The sequence below is a fragment of the Mobula birostris genome, chromosome 14, assembly GCF_030028105.1.
Source record: "Mobula birostris isolate sMobBir1 chromosome 14, sMobBir1.hap1, whole genome shotgun sequence".
NCBI classification, from domain to species: domain Eukaryota; kingdom Metazoa; phylum Chordata; class Chondrichthyes; order Myliobatiformes; family Myliobatidae; genus Mobula; species Mobula birostris.
The window spans coordinates 81,147,913-81,167,857 of record NC_092383.1 but is presented as its reverse complement, the minus strand read 5'-3'; the positions used below and the strand labels follow the sequence as shown (position 1 = coordinate 81,167,857).

The window sequence follows — 19,945 nt, the reverse complement described above, 5'->3', positions numbered from 1 at the left end:
AGGTGCGATTTTGCTATCCCAGTTAATCTTTAAAGTACTATATGAAGAAGACAGTGTAGCCATCAATTGCATACTGCATTAATCATAGTGAGACTACATGCAACAAAATCTATAATTACAGTGACTGCAAAGTTTGTTATCAGTGACTATAGTTATGATGTCTGCAAGGAACTTGGTGACATGCAGCATTAAGCAGCTTTAGTCCTTTTTATGAAAGGAAGTACGCTAGGGAAACATAATTCAGGTAAAACTATGGTCTGATTGGGGAGTGGTGTCAAGTTGAGTGTAATAATGCATTGTAACATACTTGTTTATAAAGATATTCAAAAAGACTGGATGTATTGTTGCATTGTTGGAAAGCTTTATAGCACTGTAATACTATTATATCCAGGACAAAACAAGCAGTACAACTCTTTAATTTATCTTAATCTCAGCATTACCAGATGGTGCACCATAGTCTCCCTTGGTACTCTTGGGCAAAAGGCAAGATTCAAACAGAATTGCCAATTTTGTGTAACAGCTGGGAAATTAAACAAATAATTTGATGCAAAATAGTCATCATTACATATTAAGTTACCAAGTTTTGTAAATAAATCTCCTATAAGTTAGAGCAAACTTTTCCTTGCATATTCCACCTTGCATGAGGTGACAATAGTGTCAGATTTGGCTTTATTCCACTTGTAGTCAAGGAGTGGAAGTGGAGAGGAATAGTGGCAAAAAAGAAGAGGTAAAGGTTTTACATACCACAAAAGTAATAATCCCAGAAATATGAAATGGGTGGAACAATTTGCTTCCTGTTAGATGTTTCTTTATTTCTTAAATTACTTCTTTTCTCTTAAAAACCTCAAATTACAGAATTTACAACAAAGAAATGTGGCAACTGATCTTTGCCAATGTTTGTGCTTCACATAAGACTTTCCAATCTACCTCTAAGAAAAAGTATTATATTAGAATTCCTTGCTTAAGAGAATCAATTTACTTAAAATAATTCATGATTCTGTTTGACTAGTTTTTCGGCTCATCAGGTAGCAGAGATACTTACGGACTGTCAAGCTCATGAGAAATGAAAAGTATATGTACAGCCAGCACTACAGTCTGTTCCAATATAGCAAATGATATTTGCCGAATTTGATGAATACTGATTAGGGAATCTGTTTGCCAGCTTATAAAAACATTGCATAAGCAAAAAGCAAACAAACAAAAAAGATTTTTTGTTAGTTTCAAAAATCAGATGTTAACAGGATGAGGAAACTGGGGGAAGAACTAAAGCTCATTGGTATAACTTGCTTAGTTCATTTGGAGATGAGTTGCCGAATTAAAAGCTAATATAATCAAGGGGGCAGATGGGAGGCATGTGGTGGTAGTGTCAGTTTTAATGATATTTTAGTTCCTTCTAGATATGATGCTTGAACAATAATAATCAATTTGAACCTCAAGATTGTGTCAAAGGCTCAATGCATCATTACAATAATTGACTAGACTAAAACATTTAATGGTGCAGTCTGACAATGTCTGCATTAGATGTCCAAAAAACTTGGCAAAGCTCCAGGGATTAAAGGTTTGTCTTCTGGACAGTTCTACAAGTAGCAGAAAAGATGAGATGTTAACAAAAACTTGACTTAATTTTATTTAAGCATTTTCAGTTGCTGTAGGGAGGGAACTGCTTTGCTGATTTGCCAATTGATCATAATTATATACTGTTCTCTATCACAGCTCTTCATTTCAGAGGGAACAAGCATATATATAGCTTATTCCTTGATGACAATTGAATATTGCTGGTACAGGTATATTGGATTTCTTCAGGATGTTGAATAACACTCACAGTAACTGAATGTTCTCTGGATGTTTGCTGGCAAGGTATAGCATTTCTTTACCACCGCAATACAAATTTGGTTCAATCAATTGTCTTATTAGGCTATTTCAAGAGCAGTTAAGAGTCGAGCACTTTGTTTTGTCAGTTATATAAGTCACAGGTTTATTTTATCTTGAGACATTAATGAATTAGGTGGATTTTTACAACAGTCTGCTATGTTCATGATTGTCATTGTGGATGCCATTTATTCCAGATTTTATTTAATTATTGAAGCATATATTTTCCAGGTTATGATGTGTGCAGATCGTTAATCCAAGCCTTTGGATTGTTAGAGCAGCAACATAAACTCTCTATTCCATGTCCTCTACCATCTCCTCACTCAAATATTCTAAAAGGATTTTTAAGATGCCAGCGAACGTTTAGCATCGCCTGTATTCTACGCAAAACATTTTGGATATCTTGCAGTGTCAATTATAAAGACATGGATCAATAGAATGAGAGAGAATGGTAAACCCATTTTGAATAAAACTTGTGGTGATTCTTTTGTGGAGCTGTCTATGTAAATCATGTAATCATGATATAACTTGTAGCTTGACCCATTCCTAGAGGTTGCTAATGCACCCTCCAATTGGTCTGCAGGACAAAGGCTTTCCTCTCTAGATGGACTAGACTGCATTTGACAATCTTGTACCACTGATGATTTGTTTGTTCATTTGGGGTTACAGCATCACGTTGGATTCCAAGCAATGCAATTGCCCCATTGGGGACAGGCTGAGTATACCATAATCCTTAGTCCATTTTTACACAGATGTTTCCCGTTCCGAGCCATGTTTTTCTTTTTTTTCTTTAGAATTGCAGAGGCCATGGAGTCCACAGAAACAGGCAAATGTGAACTGGGGCATCGCCTATGCGAATCGGTGCATGGTATCAACAAGACGTAGATCTGAAAAATAAATAAACAGTACCTTCAGGAATTGAGACATTTATATAGTACTCTGGGAAATAGTGAGGTAAGATTACGAATGAAATCCTGTAAATAACAGCTGATGCCTTGACTTTACAGGTGGATTGGCCCAAACTTTTCTCCCTCTTTAAAATTTAATATCATGCTTTACAACATTAAGAAGTAGCATAATTTCTATATACAACATTTCTGTAATTTATGTAAAAGAATGGTTCTGCCTCTGGTGATTTTTCATGCAATGAAGTTTGTGATTTTAGTAAATTTCTATCCTACTTCAATGAAGAAAGCACTCTATATGAGTTTAATTGATTTAATTTCACTTATGCTTTTATAAGGATGAAATGACACAGGCCAATATCCACAGCTAAAGCACGCACCTAAACGTGTATGGAAGTGCCATATTCCTGTGCTGGATTTGCAACCCCAGGTTGGAATCTCAGCTCTGATCCATGTCCTGGAACTTGAGTTTCCTGCTGCAAATATTCAGATTTGCCTCAGTAATCTAGATTCTGAAATTTCTTATTGCATGTTTACTGAATAACAGTGGATGTGTAACAATGGATGTAAGTGCAAATTTCTCCAATGCAAGTTATGGAAATGAACTTAAAATGTTTAGCAAATTTATAAGCTAGCACCAAGTTGATCACAACTCTATTGTATAGATTTCTATACACTATCTGTTATATTAGGCATAACCACCTATAGTCTGCCACTGACTACTTTTCCTAAGTAGTACAAAGCTCATAATTACCCCTCTAAAGCACATCATACGAATATGGAAATTGAAGTCATCTTGACCTGCCATTCCATTATGTAATTGTTCATCATAATAAATGCAGTGTTAGTGATGGAAATGAGAAATATTGATGTAACACAAACTCTTGAGTTCATGATCCATTGCTAACATGAACTTAAGAGTTTATGTTAGTGATGCAGCATGAACTCAGCAGCTAAAGACCCAACCATTTATAACATGTTTAGGAATTATTTCCTGGCTACCTTCCCCCAAGATCTTGCTGTCCCTTCATCCCTGCACACTTATCCTTTCAAAGCACCCTACTTTAAACCCACTTAAACTGAATCTGCCTGCTTTGAAGATAATTTCATCACACGGTTGGTAATTGCCTATAATCACAATTACATAGTAAATTCTAAGTAAAAAAAAACAAATTTTCTATATAAAAATAAACTTATAATTAAGGGGAATCTGAGGGGGAACTTCTTCACTCAGAGGGTGGTAAGACTGTGGAATGAACTGCCACTGGATGTGGTGAGTTCGTGTTTGATTGCAACATTTAAAAGAAGTTTGTAGAGGACTGTGGTCCAGGTGCAGATCGATGGGACTATGCTGAATAACAACTCAGCACAGACTAGATGAACAGAAGGGCCTGTTTTTGTGCTGTAGTGCTCTATGACTTTAAATCTGTTGGTTTTGAACCCACAAACTTCTGACTCAGAGGTGACCAAGTTATCAGTAAGCCACAGCTGACACCAGTATAGTAGTGTCTATGGATTTTCTGAGTTCAAAAATAAAACGTGGAGTTTTACAATAAAGAGAGAACGGATAAAACAGCACTGAGAGTAGCTTTCCATGTCTAACATGCAAATGACGTAAATGCATTATAAAAAAAGACATAATTGCTCTCAAAAACTCGAGTAACACTCTCCAGGACCCCTGTCTAATGATCTTCCTGGTAGTTCCAGCAATGGTCTACATCTTTTCTATAAGGATAAGCCACGTATATGACTGATAGAGTCTGAAATCTGTCTTGCGCAAAGTGTTTTTAGCTTTGTTAGCATCTATAAATATTACCCCCATATTCAGGACTTACTGCAGCCTTTTCTGAATCCTTGAACAATATTTTTTTATCACATTATAAATTAAAAATAACATGCTAATGGAAGGCTGGGAAAGATACTGAAACATCAATCATTTGCAGCGACTGAACAACACGCACTAATGAACGTGATCAGAAATAGATTTGGGTCTGAAACATGCAGCTTGACTGATGTAAGAGAAGTTCATTTGATGCATAATCAGTGTCTGGAGTGTAATTTTCACAACAGGAAGATTTTTCTAAAAGCTTTGTCCTTGGTAGCCTTAACTTCACTCTCTTTCCTATATTTTCCCAGTATTTCTCTCTCCTGGTCTTCATGAAATCTCGCATTCAGCTTGGGCTGAGGCACAAAGTGATAATAGAAAAAACAGAGGTTAAATAATTTTTAATGAATTTCATTGAGTGCAGAAGTTCAATTAAATGAAGTGTAATCCATATAGATACTTGCATTATAGAGGCAATTGACAAGGAGGCATACAGGAGTGAGGTAGATAGCGCATTGAGTGGTCTCGCAGTACTGACTTTGTAATTCATGTCAGCAAGGCCAAGGAATTAATTGTGGGCTTCAGGAAGGGGAGTCAGGACTACACATACCAGTTCTCATGGGGGGGGGGGTGGTCAGTGGTGGAAAGCACGAACAACTTCAAGTTCTTGGGCATCAATGTCTCGGAGTATCTATCCAGGGTCGAACACATTAATGTAATCATGAAAAAGGTATATCAGCGGCTCTACTTTATTAGGTGATTGAGGAGAATGGTAGTCTCCAAAGACTTGAAAATTTCTGCAGACGTACTGCATGTTTGGGAGCATTCTGACTGGTTGCATGACAACCCAGTATGGAGCCTTCCATGCACAGAATCGCAAGATCCTGCATAGGGTTGTTGACTCAGCCAGTTCCATCATAGGCTCATCATCCCTTGTCACATCGAGGACATCTTAAAATGGTGGTGCTTCAAGAGGGCAGTATCCATCGTTAAAGACCCTCGTCATCTGGGTATGCCCACTTCACACTATTACAATCATGAAGGAGGTACATCAGTCACTGAAAGTAAGCATGCAAGTACAGCAGGCTGTGAAGAAAGCTAATGGCATGCTGGCCTTCATAACAAGGGGAATTGAGTATAAGAGCAAAGAGGTCCTTCTGCAGCTGTACAGGGCCCTGGTGAGACCACACCTGGAGTATTGTGTGGAGTTTTGGTCTCCAAATTTGAGGAAGGACATTCTTGCTATTGAGGGAGTGCAGCGTAGGTTCACAAGGTTAATTCCGGGGATGGCGGGACTGTCATATGTCGAAAGATTGGAGCGACTGGGCTTGTATACTCTGGAATTTAGAGGGCTGAGAGGGGATCTTATTGAAACATATAAGATTATTAAGGGATTGGACATGCTGGAGGCAGGAAGCATGTTCCCGCTGATGGGTGAGTCCAGAACCAGAGGCCACAGTTTAAGAATAAAGGGTAGGCCATTTAGAACGGAGTTGAGGAAAAGCTTTTTCACCCAGAGAGTGGTGGATATATGGAATGCTCTGCCCCAGAAGGCTGTGGAGGCCAAGTCTCTGGATGCTTTCAAGAAAGAGATGGATAGAGCTCTTAAAGATAGCGGAATGAAAGGTAATGGGGATAAGGCAGGAACTGGATACTGATTGTGGATGATCAGCCATGATCACAGTGAATGGTGGTGCTGGCTCAAAGGGCTGAATGGCCTACTCCTGCACCTATTGTCTATTGTCTATTGACTCTGAAGATCCACAGTCAATATTTTAAAAACAGCTTCATCCTCTCCACCCTCCGATTTCTGAATGGTTCACGAACCATAACTCTACCTTGTTATTTATCTTTTCCACTACTTATTTAGTTTTGTGGCTTATAGAAATTTTTATGACTTGCCCTGCACTGCTCCATTTTGGTTGATTGTTCCAGCTTTACAGAATTGGAAAGGCCAGGGTATGTGAATTTCTTCACAAGAGAAGGATCGTGCGGTTTTGGGTTTGTAATGTGGTGACCTTTGGGATGTTGTGGTGTTGATTCTGTCTAAGCTTTCAAGAGGAAACTTTATTTCTAACAGAGGCTGTGATTGCCTTCTATGTGTTCATAGATAATACTTGCTTCAAATAATCTGTTAAACGGGAGCTCTCCAGCCTGATTGTTCATCAGTCGTGCTTTTATTTAAACTGAGTTCTCTGTTCTAGGGAAAAGGGCTGTTTTACTTGGAGGCACACCTACAGATGGAGATATTCTCATGCACCTGCTACCTTATCATTTGTGGTAAAGTTAATGAGCTTGGAAAGTGCTGTTGGAGTAGCCTACGTGGAAAATGGCAGTGTATTTTGTACCTGCAGTCATGGTGTGGTAATGGTGGAGGCTATGAATAGTTATGGTAGTTACGGAATGCTAATCAAATGGCAGTTTTATTTTGGATGATGTCAAGTTTCTTGAGCATTGTGAGAGTTGCGTTCATTTAGGCATGAGCAACATTTTTCTTTGTTGTTCTGACATACCTTGTAAATGGTGGGAAAAGTATCGGGGGGCCAAGAAGTGAATACTAAGATCCATGGTGGGCCTAGATGAGTTTTTCGTCAGTGATGACCCTTAGGATGTTGGTACCAGGGGTCTCAATTATAGTAAGGTCATTGAATGTTAAGATTAGGCACTTATAGTGAAGCTGGTTATTACTTTTGTAGTGTGCATGTTCCTTGTTACATAGCAGCCTGTGTCCAAATTCCATCTGCATACAGGGACATTTTGTTTAATTTTTTTAGGAGTTATGAACAGCATTGAAAACTGTGTAATCATTAGTGAACCTTATTATTTCTGACCGTCATGATGGAAGGAGTGACATTGATGAAGCAGCTGGAGATGGTTGTGGCCTGGGACATTGCCACAAGGAACTCCTGCAACTCCTGCACAAGTTGTTCTGACTGATTTTCGTTGGAGGTAGAATGATGTATTCAGTTGCAATTTCTTTGCTGATTGCAAAGCTGCATCAAATTGTTTTTTTATTGTTGCCAAAAATATATGTAACAGTTGAGATAGCTGACTTCCAAGCTACATGAATTTCTCCACATTCAACAAGCTTGAAAGAAAAACTAAACAACTCAATGACTTTTGATGATTTAGGAAGTTTTGAATAAACTATAATATTAAAAATAACATTCCACTTTCCTGATAATAGTGACTAGCAGATCTTTATATAACCTTTTTGTTTGGTCTTCAATCGTTTCTTATAAAACAGCATAAATGAGGTTTGGTTTCTTTACACTAACAAGAAGCTTTGGAAATGTTGGCATTCCAAGGTGTCGTGCATAGATTGTAAATTGCTACAATATTTAGATGTGTATCACTCGTGATAAGTTTCATGAGGTTTATGAACCATTATGTTCTCTCGAATGTGGAAAGTGAAGATATGATTCACTGTGAGGTATTTCTCTGGCAAATGATACCCTAACAGGAGTCACAGCCTTATATTTAGAGCTAGGCTGTTCACAGGACTGCTTCTTTAGAATATACAGTTTAGCAGTTCTAAAATCTTGGATTGTACTAGTTACTGTTTGGCTAATAAAACATAATTCAAGAAAGGCAAATGGATAGAGTTAAGGGCAGGACTGATTATCATCTATTTGGTTTGTTGATGGGCTTGGGGGACTGAATAGTTTACTTCTATTCCTTTTGTTCAATTTTATTTCATTAAAATTTCTTTGCTTGTATTGAAATTAGTTCAGTTCTCTGCATAACTATAAAACAGTAAATGCTTTGCATATTTCTACATATCAGACCCATATTGTACAATTGCTATTCGAAGAAACACAGCTGCTGGAATATATTTTTTGAAATGCATTTTCCAACAAATATGCTGTTTAATGATTAAAGCAGAATATATAGTGGCACTACAAACTAAATCATTTTCTATCCAAACCGTTGATGCAAATAGCTTTTAGCTACTGACAAGGAGCCTCCTGCCAGGATGGCAGAGAACTTGATGATAACACATGGCAATAACACTACTGTGACAAACACTGCTATTTTTATAATACCAGTGGCATTGCTTGCTATTACACTACATAGATTGGATATTCATCAAGCCATGGCCTCCCCTTACAGATCATATGGGATTTAAGGTTTAAAAGAAATGTTTACATAGCCTAATTGTTTACCTTCTGAGACTGTTTCCATGAATATTTTTAAATGATGGGTTGCTTAAAATACATTGTGAAATGAAAAGGATCAGTTTTTCCATCGCTGATTTGAAAATAAAAACTGCAGATGCTGAAAATTCAAAATTAAAACAATTGATGTTGGAGATATTCAGCAGATCAACAGCTTCTGTGGAAAGAGAAATTGTTAATGTTTCAGGCCTGGGGCCCTTTGTCAAACCTGGGAAGATACTGGATCATTTTTAATTTCTGTTAAATCCAATAGGATGCCACAACCAAATTAATTTTCCTTTACTCCCATTTTGAAGGAATTGATCCTCTCACAACCCCTTGATCCGCTCTTCCGCTCTAACTACTCCCCAACTGCTGGAAATGCACTACCTGTCCTTTCATGTCTTCCCTTCTCATCATCCAGAGGCCCAAATCAGTCATTCCAGGGTGCAGTGCGCTTGCACATCTTCCATTCTAGTGTAATGCAACTGGTAGTCATAATGTGATATTTACCACACTGGGGAAACCAAATGTAGATTGAGTGATCACTTCAAGGCACGCTTTCATTCAGTCCACAGACTGACCTGAGCTTCCATTTGTCTTCCACTCTAACTTTTCTCTCTGCAGTATCCTATGCTGTTGCAATGCATGATTGAGCAACACCTTGTCTGTCTGGGCATAGCCTCTGCATTTTATAATGAATTCTCTATCTTTAGGTAACTTTCTTTTTCTGTCTGTGACAAAACTGGCCATTTCAGCCTGACGTCATTTTTGGCTCTGCTTTTCTTAATCAGATGGGAATGTCTCATAGCCTTGCTAATAACAATGCATATTATAGATAAAGAAGTTTACGTGTTTGTAACTGCCTATCCGAACTCACTCCCCTTTGTTTGACCCAATCCCCCATCTTCTTTTCTACTGAGAACGACCTTATTTTTCTTATTTACCCCAATTCTTATGAATAGTCCAATACCTGAAATTGTAAGTTTTCCTTTCCATAGATGCTGCCTGACATGATGAACGTTTACAGCATCCTCTGTTTTAAACCTTATCAGTCTTTTGCACAGGAAAACTCAATAGGTTTGGCCAGAATAATTTGGACAGGCAGGCAGAATGGTATTTATTTTTGGAGAAGATATTTGAGGTAAAGCTTGGGAACATTCTCACCAAGTGAAAAAACAGGGTAATCACAGCCAGTGCTCTGGATGGTGTAGAAGCAAAAAATATGAAGCAGAAAAAGGAGTGTATGATAGGTACCAGTTTGAAAGCATTTGAAATTGGCTAAAATATATAAAAAGATAAGGGATGTACAAAATAAAAGAAAGGCAATAGGTATTGGAAAACATCCAACTCACTCCTCTTTATTATACATAATGACTTTGCCGAAGAGATTCCAACTGTGAAGGGATTTGGGGAAAGTGATAAAGCAACTGAGTATCTGCATTTCCAATGTCTAAAATCCAGGATATTTTAATTTGTAAGGATCATTTACATTCTCTGATACTGACCCCCTCTGGAAAGGTTCTGGATATTCTAAAATAACATTTTTTTTAAATGCCTGGAATCTGTATAAAAATGGAAAATAGTTGAGACGTTTAGCAGGACAGGCAGTATCTTTGGAAAGGAACAGAGTTAACATTGCAGTTTGAAGACCTTTCATCAGAACTGGTAATAGAGTATATTCTGAAATGCAATCAATGATATGAATTTGAGGGTTGGGATCTATTGTTAAGAGGGAGATACTTTGCAGATGGATGAATCCATCACTCTGCATTTCTCTGCAATGTAAGTGGAAAAATTAGAAAAATCAAAACAGAGTAGTACGGATCAAATGCAGCTACAACAATAAAGCTACCTTCCCCATTCTCTCTCAGTCCTGAAGGAGGGTCTCAGCCCAAACTGTTGACTGTTTTTTCATTTCTATAGATGCTGCCCAGCATTTTGTGTGTTTTGCTTTGGATTTCCAGCATCTGCAGACTTTCCTGTATTTACAATGAAGATATCTTGTGTATATCTGCAAATATCTTTGTAAGTTATCTTGAAAAAGTACTGTAAAGATACCTGGAATCCTGGATTTTATTAAAAGTATACAAAAGAAGTGGAGATGTGTTGAAGCATTAATCTAGCTGCAACCAGAGCATTGTAGTCAGTTCTGATTATTGTGCTATAGGAAGGATGTGAAGGCTTAAAGCTATGTAGATACACTGGAGAAGCTGATACTGTTCTCCTTAGAGTGGAACAAAAATGAGAAGTGATTTGATGGGCCTGCTCAGAATCATGTAAGATCTAGATTAAATAAATAAAGAAAAGCTCTTCTAATTGAATCTGATGGGATAAAAGTTCAGTGCCTGACAGTGCAATATTCAAAGTGTAGTTGGAAGCAAGTTAAGATATGCAGGTTATTAGATCTTGTTGACCGTTACCATATAGTCTTTAATCTCTCTTCAATCAGATCTATCTTTAAACTGATTCTGGTTTCTTCCCCTTTCCTTTCCAGTCCTAATGAAGGGCCTTGGCTTGAAATGTTGGCTTTTTATTTCTTTCCATAGATGCTGATCTGCTGGGTTCCTCCAGCATTTTGTGTGTGTTTCTCTGGATTTCCAGCATCTGTAGAATCTCTTGTGTTTTGTGGTCTTTAATATTTTCTTTGATACGTTGGAATAGAGGAGCAGTGGGTTCTGGCTTCTGTACTCACCAATAGGGGTGGCAGAGTAGAGATACGTCTCTACCAAAGGAGGTGAATGGTGCTCCTTCCCTCTGCTAGCCTGCAGGTCACCCTTGGGCAGTACCTGCTTAGCCCCCCCCCCCCGACCAGGGTCATGTGAAGCCATGAGAGCAGGGGGTGGATGGTCGTATGAGCAGCTGGTGCATATCACAAGTCCTGGTTATGCGATCACTGACACCAGGCAGATATTCTCTGAAGTGTATTGATAATGGCTGGGGTCACCTGTCTTGTAAAGACTCTGCCCAGAAGAAGCCAATGGCAAACCACTTCTGTAGAAAAACTTGTCAAGAACAACCATGGTCATGGAAAGACCATGATCATCTACATCAGAAGACACGGCACATAATGAATGAACTCACCAATAATGTGGGGTGGTCTACTAATTAATGCAGGAAAGGAGAATATTTCTAAGTTTTCAGCTACATGATATTCACACACCAGTCTCCTCCACAGATCTGCTTCGATCAACAACCCATCACAACTCACTTTTATGGGGTTATCTATAGACAGTGGCTCATTATAGAGTCATTCCAGGCATAAACCTTTCTGTATAAAACCTATCGCTCTTGTAAAATACAGAAGAAGGTCCACTATAGTCAAACTGTAGATATAATGCCTCAGCTATAAAGTCCTTAGGAGTGATTAGATTGGCGAGGGACAAATTTCAATCTAATGCACCTCAGATGCATTGTGTAGATATCGTTCGCTTCAGTAAATTCTCTTCACTCAGTAAACGGAAAATGTCTTTCATTGAAACGGTTGTCGAATCACATGGAAACAGGCCCTGTGGCCCAACTTGTCAGTTTCAACCAAGATGCCTATCATCACTAATCCCATTTTCCCACATTTAGTCTATAATCATAATTCCATCTGCTGAGCCATCTTCTCAGTTCATTCATCTTAACGCAAGACTCCTTGCATTAAAGTAAGTACACTTAAGGCTGCCAGCCCTCTTATGCTGTCTCATACATCTCTGGCTACTCTGCCGCCTCCATTTACTACACATGCTTCTCACTTTCTTCTTGCTACATCGTCATTTTGGGCCCATGCTTCTCACTTTCTTCTGGCTACATCGTCATTTTGGGTCCTACCCTTCCTTTGTCGCTAGTTTGAGCCATTCCTAGTAGCACTGGCTAGCCTCTGTCAGGATCTTGATACTCGTCTGGTTTAGGTGCAACCCATCCTTTTTGTACAGTTCATTCCTGGCCCAGAAGAGAATTTAGTTATCCACTTAAAGTCCTATCGCATTAGGAGAGTTTTAGTAGACGCCTCATGATTCCAGCAATAAGATCATTGTCTCTTAAATTTATTATTATTTATTTAGCGATACAGCAGAGCAAAAGGCTCATCTGGCCCATTGAGTTTGCATGGCCCAATTGCATCCAGGCCACCAATTAATCTACTGACCTGTATGTCTTTGGGATGTGAAGGGAAATTGGAGCACCCGCAGGAAACTCATGTGGCTTCAGAAAGAACATACAAACTCCTTACAGGCAGCAGCGAAATTGAACCTGGGTCGCTGGCGCTATAAAGTGTTACTCTAACTGCTATGCTACTGTGCCTAAAAGAAATCACTTTTTATCCTTTGAGCTGAAAAACATTTTTGTTTAAGATGAGTGTGAGCTACCCAGGTTACAGTTAACTTGATCTGTGGAAATCTGACTTTATACAAATTCTCCCATATGCTTATCAACAATGGGTTAATCTGACCTTGGTTAGGGTCAGTGTCAGGTAATTTCCCAAGGCAAAAGCTCATCTTTTCATGACCTGATGTTTTAATACCTAACATTCAAAGATAATGATTCACTGTTAAGGCATTCACTTCAAGGTACAGTGGTCTCATCCACTAGACTGTCTTATTTAATAAAGCTTTGATACTCAAAGGTCTTTGTAATTAGGAAAGTCTAGCAGGAGAGGCATTTGATGTTGTAATAGAGGTTTAATGATCATTAAAGCATTTTTCAAGATAATAATAACAATAAAGTGTTTTATGGTATTCATTAGTGATTGGATGTAATACTTAGTTCAATTATAAGTGGTGTTAAGATGAATATTTGATGAACTGAAAGTGTACATGGAGTGAAATGATAAGCAAATGGATGTTTCTGACTTACGGAGAACTTGGCTTGTGTGCAGTTCTCAGGAATGGAACCCTTGCGTGACCAGGGAACTGCTTGAGTACTGAAATACAAATTAAAATCACAACTGTGCAAAAAAATAATCTGGCTTGCAAAGTATCTGTGATGTAGTTCTGATCTCTCATTACTTGACATTAGAAACAAAACAGCAAGGTTGTTCATGCAAAAGAAAGAGCCAAGTTTTTTTACTATCAAAATATAGTAACAGAGATAAAGGTATCCGGACAAATTTTCTTTACTGTTTCGCAAGGGTGATTCTTGCAGGGATTCGTTCAACAGATGCTAGTAATCCTGCAGTTCCTTGCCCTATGATCACTTTGGCTTTAATGGTCAACTCTCTGATTTTCCAAAGGCCATTGCACTGCTGGTGATTTACTGACTATTGTACATGCAGCTATCCATGTGCGTCTATAAATTCTAATGTCAACCCAGGCTCCATTGGGAAGAGTGGAGGAAGCATTTTTTTCTGCATGGTAAACATGTCTCCTGTGTCTACACATCATTAATTCATCTCTTACTCACATTCTATATTTTTTGATTATGCACTACCACTCCCTTGAATGATTCTGCACTCAGCTCGCTCTTATTCTTCTCCTACAGTACAGGCCATCCTTGGAGACAATTTTTCCAGCTCAAATCCTCTTTTCCAGCCGAATCACAAACACAGCAACAACAACCGCAACAGAGCAGCAACAGAAAGAGTAGGAGATGGAAGAAAGTATTGTGGTGCAATTTGTCACAGGCCTAGACCATTGAGACCCTATTGAAAGGGACAGACTGTACATTATTAAATACTGTACATACGATGTACTATGATATATTAACTAAAATAACCCATACAATGTATTTCTATAAATAATTTGGATCAATGAAAGGTGCGAACTATGTAGGTAAATTATTCAGAAGCAAGAGTGGATTGATTCTTGTTACAGAACTCTGTTGTAATATTGGATGTGTTGAGTATGTACTATTGTTAATAACCTCTTAATAACCAGAATATGTAGATCCCATGTTAGTGGTTCTCTGTCAAGACACCAATAATCAGAATGAGCAGGTTGCATTTCACTCTGTTAAATCAGTTAAACATAGACATTTTCCCCCAGAATATGTAATCTAACTTGTAGGTATATGTTGGGTTGATTGGTAATGGAAGGGCAAACACATGCACGTTGAGAGGTTCAGGAATAAATAAATTGAAGCATTATTGACGGATGGATGAACAGAAACTTTATAAGGTGGAGCTGCTTTATCAAAACTGAAGTGAGTAGAATTTTCAAATCCTTTTCATTTCAATTATGATCATTAGCTGATCCACTGTAGCCTTGGCAGGCGTACAAGACAAGGTGCAATTCTGACCACTTACAATCTGAAATTGTACTTCATCCAGTTTCATTTCACAATGCACTGAATGCTTAACATTTACTACAGTGGTGTATTAGCATAAGGTGGTGACATTTGTGCAATTATATAGATTAGAAAACAAATCCCATCATAGCTGCGAGATTCCAATTGCTAATACCAGCTGGTAGTGGGAATGTGCTATCACTGAGGCATCTGGAGAATTCTGACTGCCAGTACCTGATGTTAGGCAGGTGCCAGCTGTCACTCATTGGCAACTGGAGGGTTTGATTTGTTAATTCTTATTGCTACATTGCAATAGAAAAGTGCCAAGTCTTATTCAAGAGTATCTGGAGTGATGTAACTAACAATACCAGATAACAGCCAGCAGGGTCTTTTGTGCCTGGGGTTTAAATCACTAATATTGCCTACTGAGTAAATGGGGAATTTGCAACAGCTGTGGTCATAAATCTCACTTTAATTTCTTGTACTGTGGAAGTGCATTGTTTGTATCTATGGCTGCTATTCAATATAACAATTTATAGCAATTCAAGAATAGATATTGTGGAAGAATAACAGCTTAAATTCCATAGATGTGTGACAGGTGGTGGTCAGGACAGAGTGGAGACAGCAATAGAAACCAAAGATTACAGGGGATCTGTGATGCTTTTAATAATATTGAGGTCTTTCAGTTAGAAAACACACCAACAGGTTAAAGTAAATTAAAATAAAATACCCTACACTCCTTAGTTTTGTGGGTGCTTGTAGTCCCTGAGTACCTTTGGGCCAGCTCCAACTCTTTAAAAAAAGAGCAGCTTGAAATATAATCAGGTGGGTTGGGAATTGTATTTCTTTGAAAAGCCAACAATTGAAGCTTTGAGTCAAAGAACTAGGCAATCACATATAATTGTAAATATTACGACGCAACACAGTAAGAAAATCAACAAACCACTTCTTGCACTATTAGCTAATTACCTTTGTTGGATTAAAAAAAATAATTTCCTGGGCATGATCATTCTCACAAAGATGAGGATTTTTTTCCATCCCTTGAGAATGTTGTGGTCCAAAATTGTAGATGCCATGGCTGTGACAGCTCACTAACACCTCTACTTCCTCAGGAGGCTAAAGAAATATTGCATGTCTCCATCAACCCTTACCAATTTTTATTGATGCACCATAGAGAGTATCCTATTTGGATACATAATGGCTTGGTATGGCAACTGCTCTGCATTTGGCCCCAAGAAACTGCAAAGAGAATTTTAGATACAACTCAGCACAGCATGGAAACCAGCCTCCCCTCTGTGGACTCTCGCTGCCTCAATAAAGCAGACAGTATAATACCCAGATATTCTCTACTCTCCCTCTTCTATCAGATAGAAGACACCTGATAGTACTCTGACCCAGTGATGTGAAGGAGTTGCAATTTGTTCTTGATGGTTTGTGTCTTGAGGGTTGGAAAGACTTGTATCTTTATTTTCTTGTTATTCCAGTCCACATTTGTGAAGAGCACCATCAGAGAACCTTGAATGCAGTAATCATGAGCATTTGTTAAAAAGGTGATAAATCTTATTGGGGAAGATTGGAGAACGGTGGTAATCCTTTGTACAAACTCAGTGCACTGATATGATGAAATGATCCATATGGATGGCATGCAAAACAATGCTTTTCACTGTATCTCACCACATAAAACAATAATAATAAACCAATATAAGTGATCATTTCTACAATTAAGCTATCCCGGGTACCTCCTGCCCACATGTGGAGGAGTCTGTAGTTCCACATTCAACCCATCAACCACCTCAAAACACACAGAACTGGAGTGAAAGCAAGACTTGGTCAAAACTGAAGGGGCTGCTGAAGACCATCTTTTTGTCAGGTGCAGCTGAAGAAGCATCTCACATAAAAAATGCTGGTGAACGCAGCAGGCCAGGCAGCATCTATAGGAAGAGGTACTGTCGACATTTTGGGCTGAGACTCTGCATCAGCATCTTGTGGCTAATGCTCACTGCAGCAATGGTATACTAATCTGGAGGTTTGAGGTGGTTGAAGGAAAGTTAAACAAGCCAACTGCTTTGTATTAAAGGTTCCAACATTGATATTTTGAATTCAGTCAAATGGAGATATTCTATTAAATTTCTGACTCTATTTTTGGCTAAGTGGGAAGGTCTGGAAAGCTGTGAGTGGAAGAATAGCACTTTCCACCTACTCTTGAGACCACTTTGTTGTGTTATCCATTCCGTTGACTTCTGGTGTATGGCAATCCTGAGATTCTAATGGTGGAATACTTGGAGCATTGAAAGAAAATTTACTTTTTCTTTCTGGCATTTCATTAAGATAGGACCACAACCAGAAATCATACAATCTACTAAACCATCTTATTAATTATTTTTGCCTTTCCATCAGAAATGTCTTCATTTGCTCAAGCCTTTCTTTATTTGCTCAGTTTGATCCTTGCAAATCAGCCCACTATATTGTATTTGGTAATCTCTGCAATAAGCATTGTATGAAACAAAAATCGAGGACTTTCTGTATTGTTGCATTCTTACAAACATCCAACCCAATGACCATCAATGTTGGCAATGATTTGGTTAGGGTGAAAATTTTCATTGTAATCCTCCAACAATATCATTTTAGAGTACTGTCATTGGATGAAATGACAAAATAGTTCATATTTGGCAATTGGCCAAGTTAGGCATTTGGCGCCTAGTGACATAATTATTGCAGCTGTAGACTAAATTTATTACTCTTTGCATCAAAATAAACAACATTTAACATGTCCAGCAACATACAGTAAATTTCTGATAATCTGGTACTTCAAAGGGGCTTTGATGCCAGACTGGCAGACTCTGTAGACTGTTGGATATTATTCCCGTTAATAGTCCAACACCACTTTTAAGATGTAACATGGTATTATAAATTTTCCAGTCATGCCAGAAAGTTTCAAGTAACAGTACCTGATGAGCCAGATGCCCAAATATTGAGACTTTGAAATAGTCAGATTGTGAATTATCAAAGTTTTCCTGCAGATGTATGGTTACAGTGTTGAATATTCTTTTTCCTTTATCTTGGTATCACACAGAGAAATGGCCTTGCTTTTCTCCTGTTACTTATATTACTCTAAAGTTACTTCACTTACTTCTTGGATTATAATATGTCTTATACATTCTTTACTAATGGTAATAGCCTTATTCTACAGCCTTAGAATTTAACAGTATACTTACACATAACATTGCATCTCACATTGTGACTTATTTGCAAGCATGCACATCAGTTACTCCATCTTGTGACCTGAGCTGTATGCCTCCAGCAAACCCAATGATATGAAGAAAGATCTGCATTTCTGTGGGATCTTATGCTATGCCTAATCCAAAATAAACTATCTTCCAACAATGTAGCAACAGACAGAAGTCTTAAAAAGAATTTGTATTTCAGTCCCTGAAGTGAGACTTAAACCCACACAATCTGAATCAGAGCAACACATAACAAAATGCTGGAGGAACTCAGCAGGTCAGGGAGCATGTATGGAAAGGAATAAAGAGTCTACGTTACAAGTGGAGACCCTTTATCAGAGCTCCTGCTGAGGTCTTGGCCTGAAACATCGAACCTTTATTCTTTTCCATAGATGCTGCCTGACCTGCCGAGTTCCTCCAGCGTTCTGTGTGTGTTGCTCTGGATTTGCAGCATCTGCAGCATCTCTTCTGTCTCTGAATCAGAGACAAGGGGGCTACATGCAGAGTGACAGCTGATCCTTGCAACATTATTAAGATTTTATTTTATTCATGTTTTTGTTTTGCAGATCTTAATCCTGCTCCGTTCCATAAATGTCTTCTATGTAATGAGTGAGCACCTTCTGCCATCAATCACTAATTGCAGCTATTGCTTAAGTCTGCAATTGAACAGGGTCTGCAGCAGCAGGCACTGAACAGCAGATCAGAGAAAGTAGCAGTAAATTCTGTTCCTGCTCTGACCGTAATTAGAAGCCATATGGCATCATTAAAATCCAGACTATTCCCTTCACAGTTATACACATTCACATTCTGAGTTTCTTGTTTGAGAAGAACCATTTGTCCCACATTAAGCGCTATGCTTTGCAAGTTGAAACAAAAATGCCTTCAACTTAAAGAAAATATCCACTTTGCATTTCCAGGCATCCTCTGTACACAGTAATATTTTGGCTCTCTTGAGAAGAGGCAGAGGCTGACGTCCAAGGTTTTTTTTGTGTGATTGGAAGCTTGTGATCTGTGGTGTACCATGGGGATCTGGCTAAGACTCTTGCTGTTTGTTTCAAGCAGTAACAATCTGGCTGTGAATATAGGAGGTACAATTATTAAGTTTACATATAATATGGAAGTTGGTGGTGTTAATATAGAGGAGGGTAGTTTTCAGCTACTTAATATAATTGAGTTGGTAACAACAGAGAAATGCATGAAAAATGTGAAGTTATTAATTTTCCTGGACGAAAAGGTAGGATATACATGATGAAGGATATACTGTGGAACAGAGCAGCACTGATATACTGTACAACATTGTTGTGAAGGCATACAGTATATTTGCCTCTATTTTGGGAGGGAGAGTGAGGGGGTGGAATGTACGTGGAATACAAGAGCAAGGAGGCTATGGTATAGGGGGTTATGGTAGTATAGCGGGGGCAGTACAGTAGCGTAGCCATTAGCGTAAAAGCACCAGGTGTAAGATCGAGGTTCAGTTCCTGCTGCTGTGTGTGAAGAGTTTGTACATTCTCTCTGTGACTGCATGGGTTTCCTCCAGGTGCTCTGGTTTCCTCTCATATTCCAAGGACGTACAGCTAGGGTTAGCTATGTTGGTGCTGGAAGTATGGCGACACATGTGGGCTGCCTAGCACAATCCTCACTGATTTGATTTGACACAAACGACACATTCCTCTGTATGTTTGATGTCCATGTGATAAATAAATTTAATCTTGATCTTAATCTAAATGGTACAATTAACAGAAAGCATTAGTGTGCAAC

At 38.5% G+C, this 19,945-nt stretch overlaps 1 protein-coding gene across 12 annotated transcripts in view; it reads right to left on the bottom strand.

Moving 5' to 3' along the window:
- Window positions 1-358: 358 nt before the first annotated feature.
- The window catches only part of LOC140210015 (uncharacterized), a 117,115-nt gene continuing 97,528 nt past the window's right edge, over window positions 359-19,945 (bottom strand). For 4 of the 12 annotated variants that reach the window (XM_072278751.1, XM_072278752.1, XM_072278749.1 and 1 more), the window contains one exon: window positions 359-2,756. In XM_072278751.1, coding sequence (XP_072134852.1) covers window positions 2,614-2,715 — 102 coding nt within the window. In that variant the 5' untranslated portion in view covers window positions 2,716-2,756 and the 3' untranslated portion in view covers window positions 359-2,613. Of the gene's footprint in view, window positions 2,757-3,154; window positions 3,221-13,595; window positions 13,663-19,945 lie in introns of those variants that run through there. The other 8 variants (XM_072278745.1, XM_072278746.1, XM_072278747.1 and 5 more) reach the window with 4 other exon arrangements.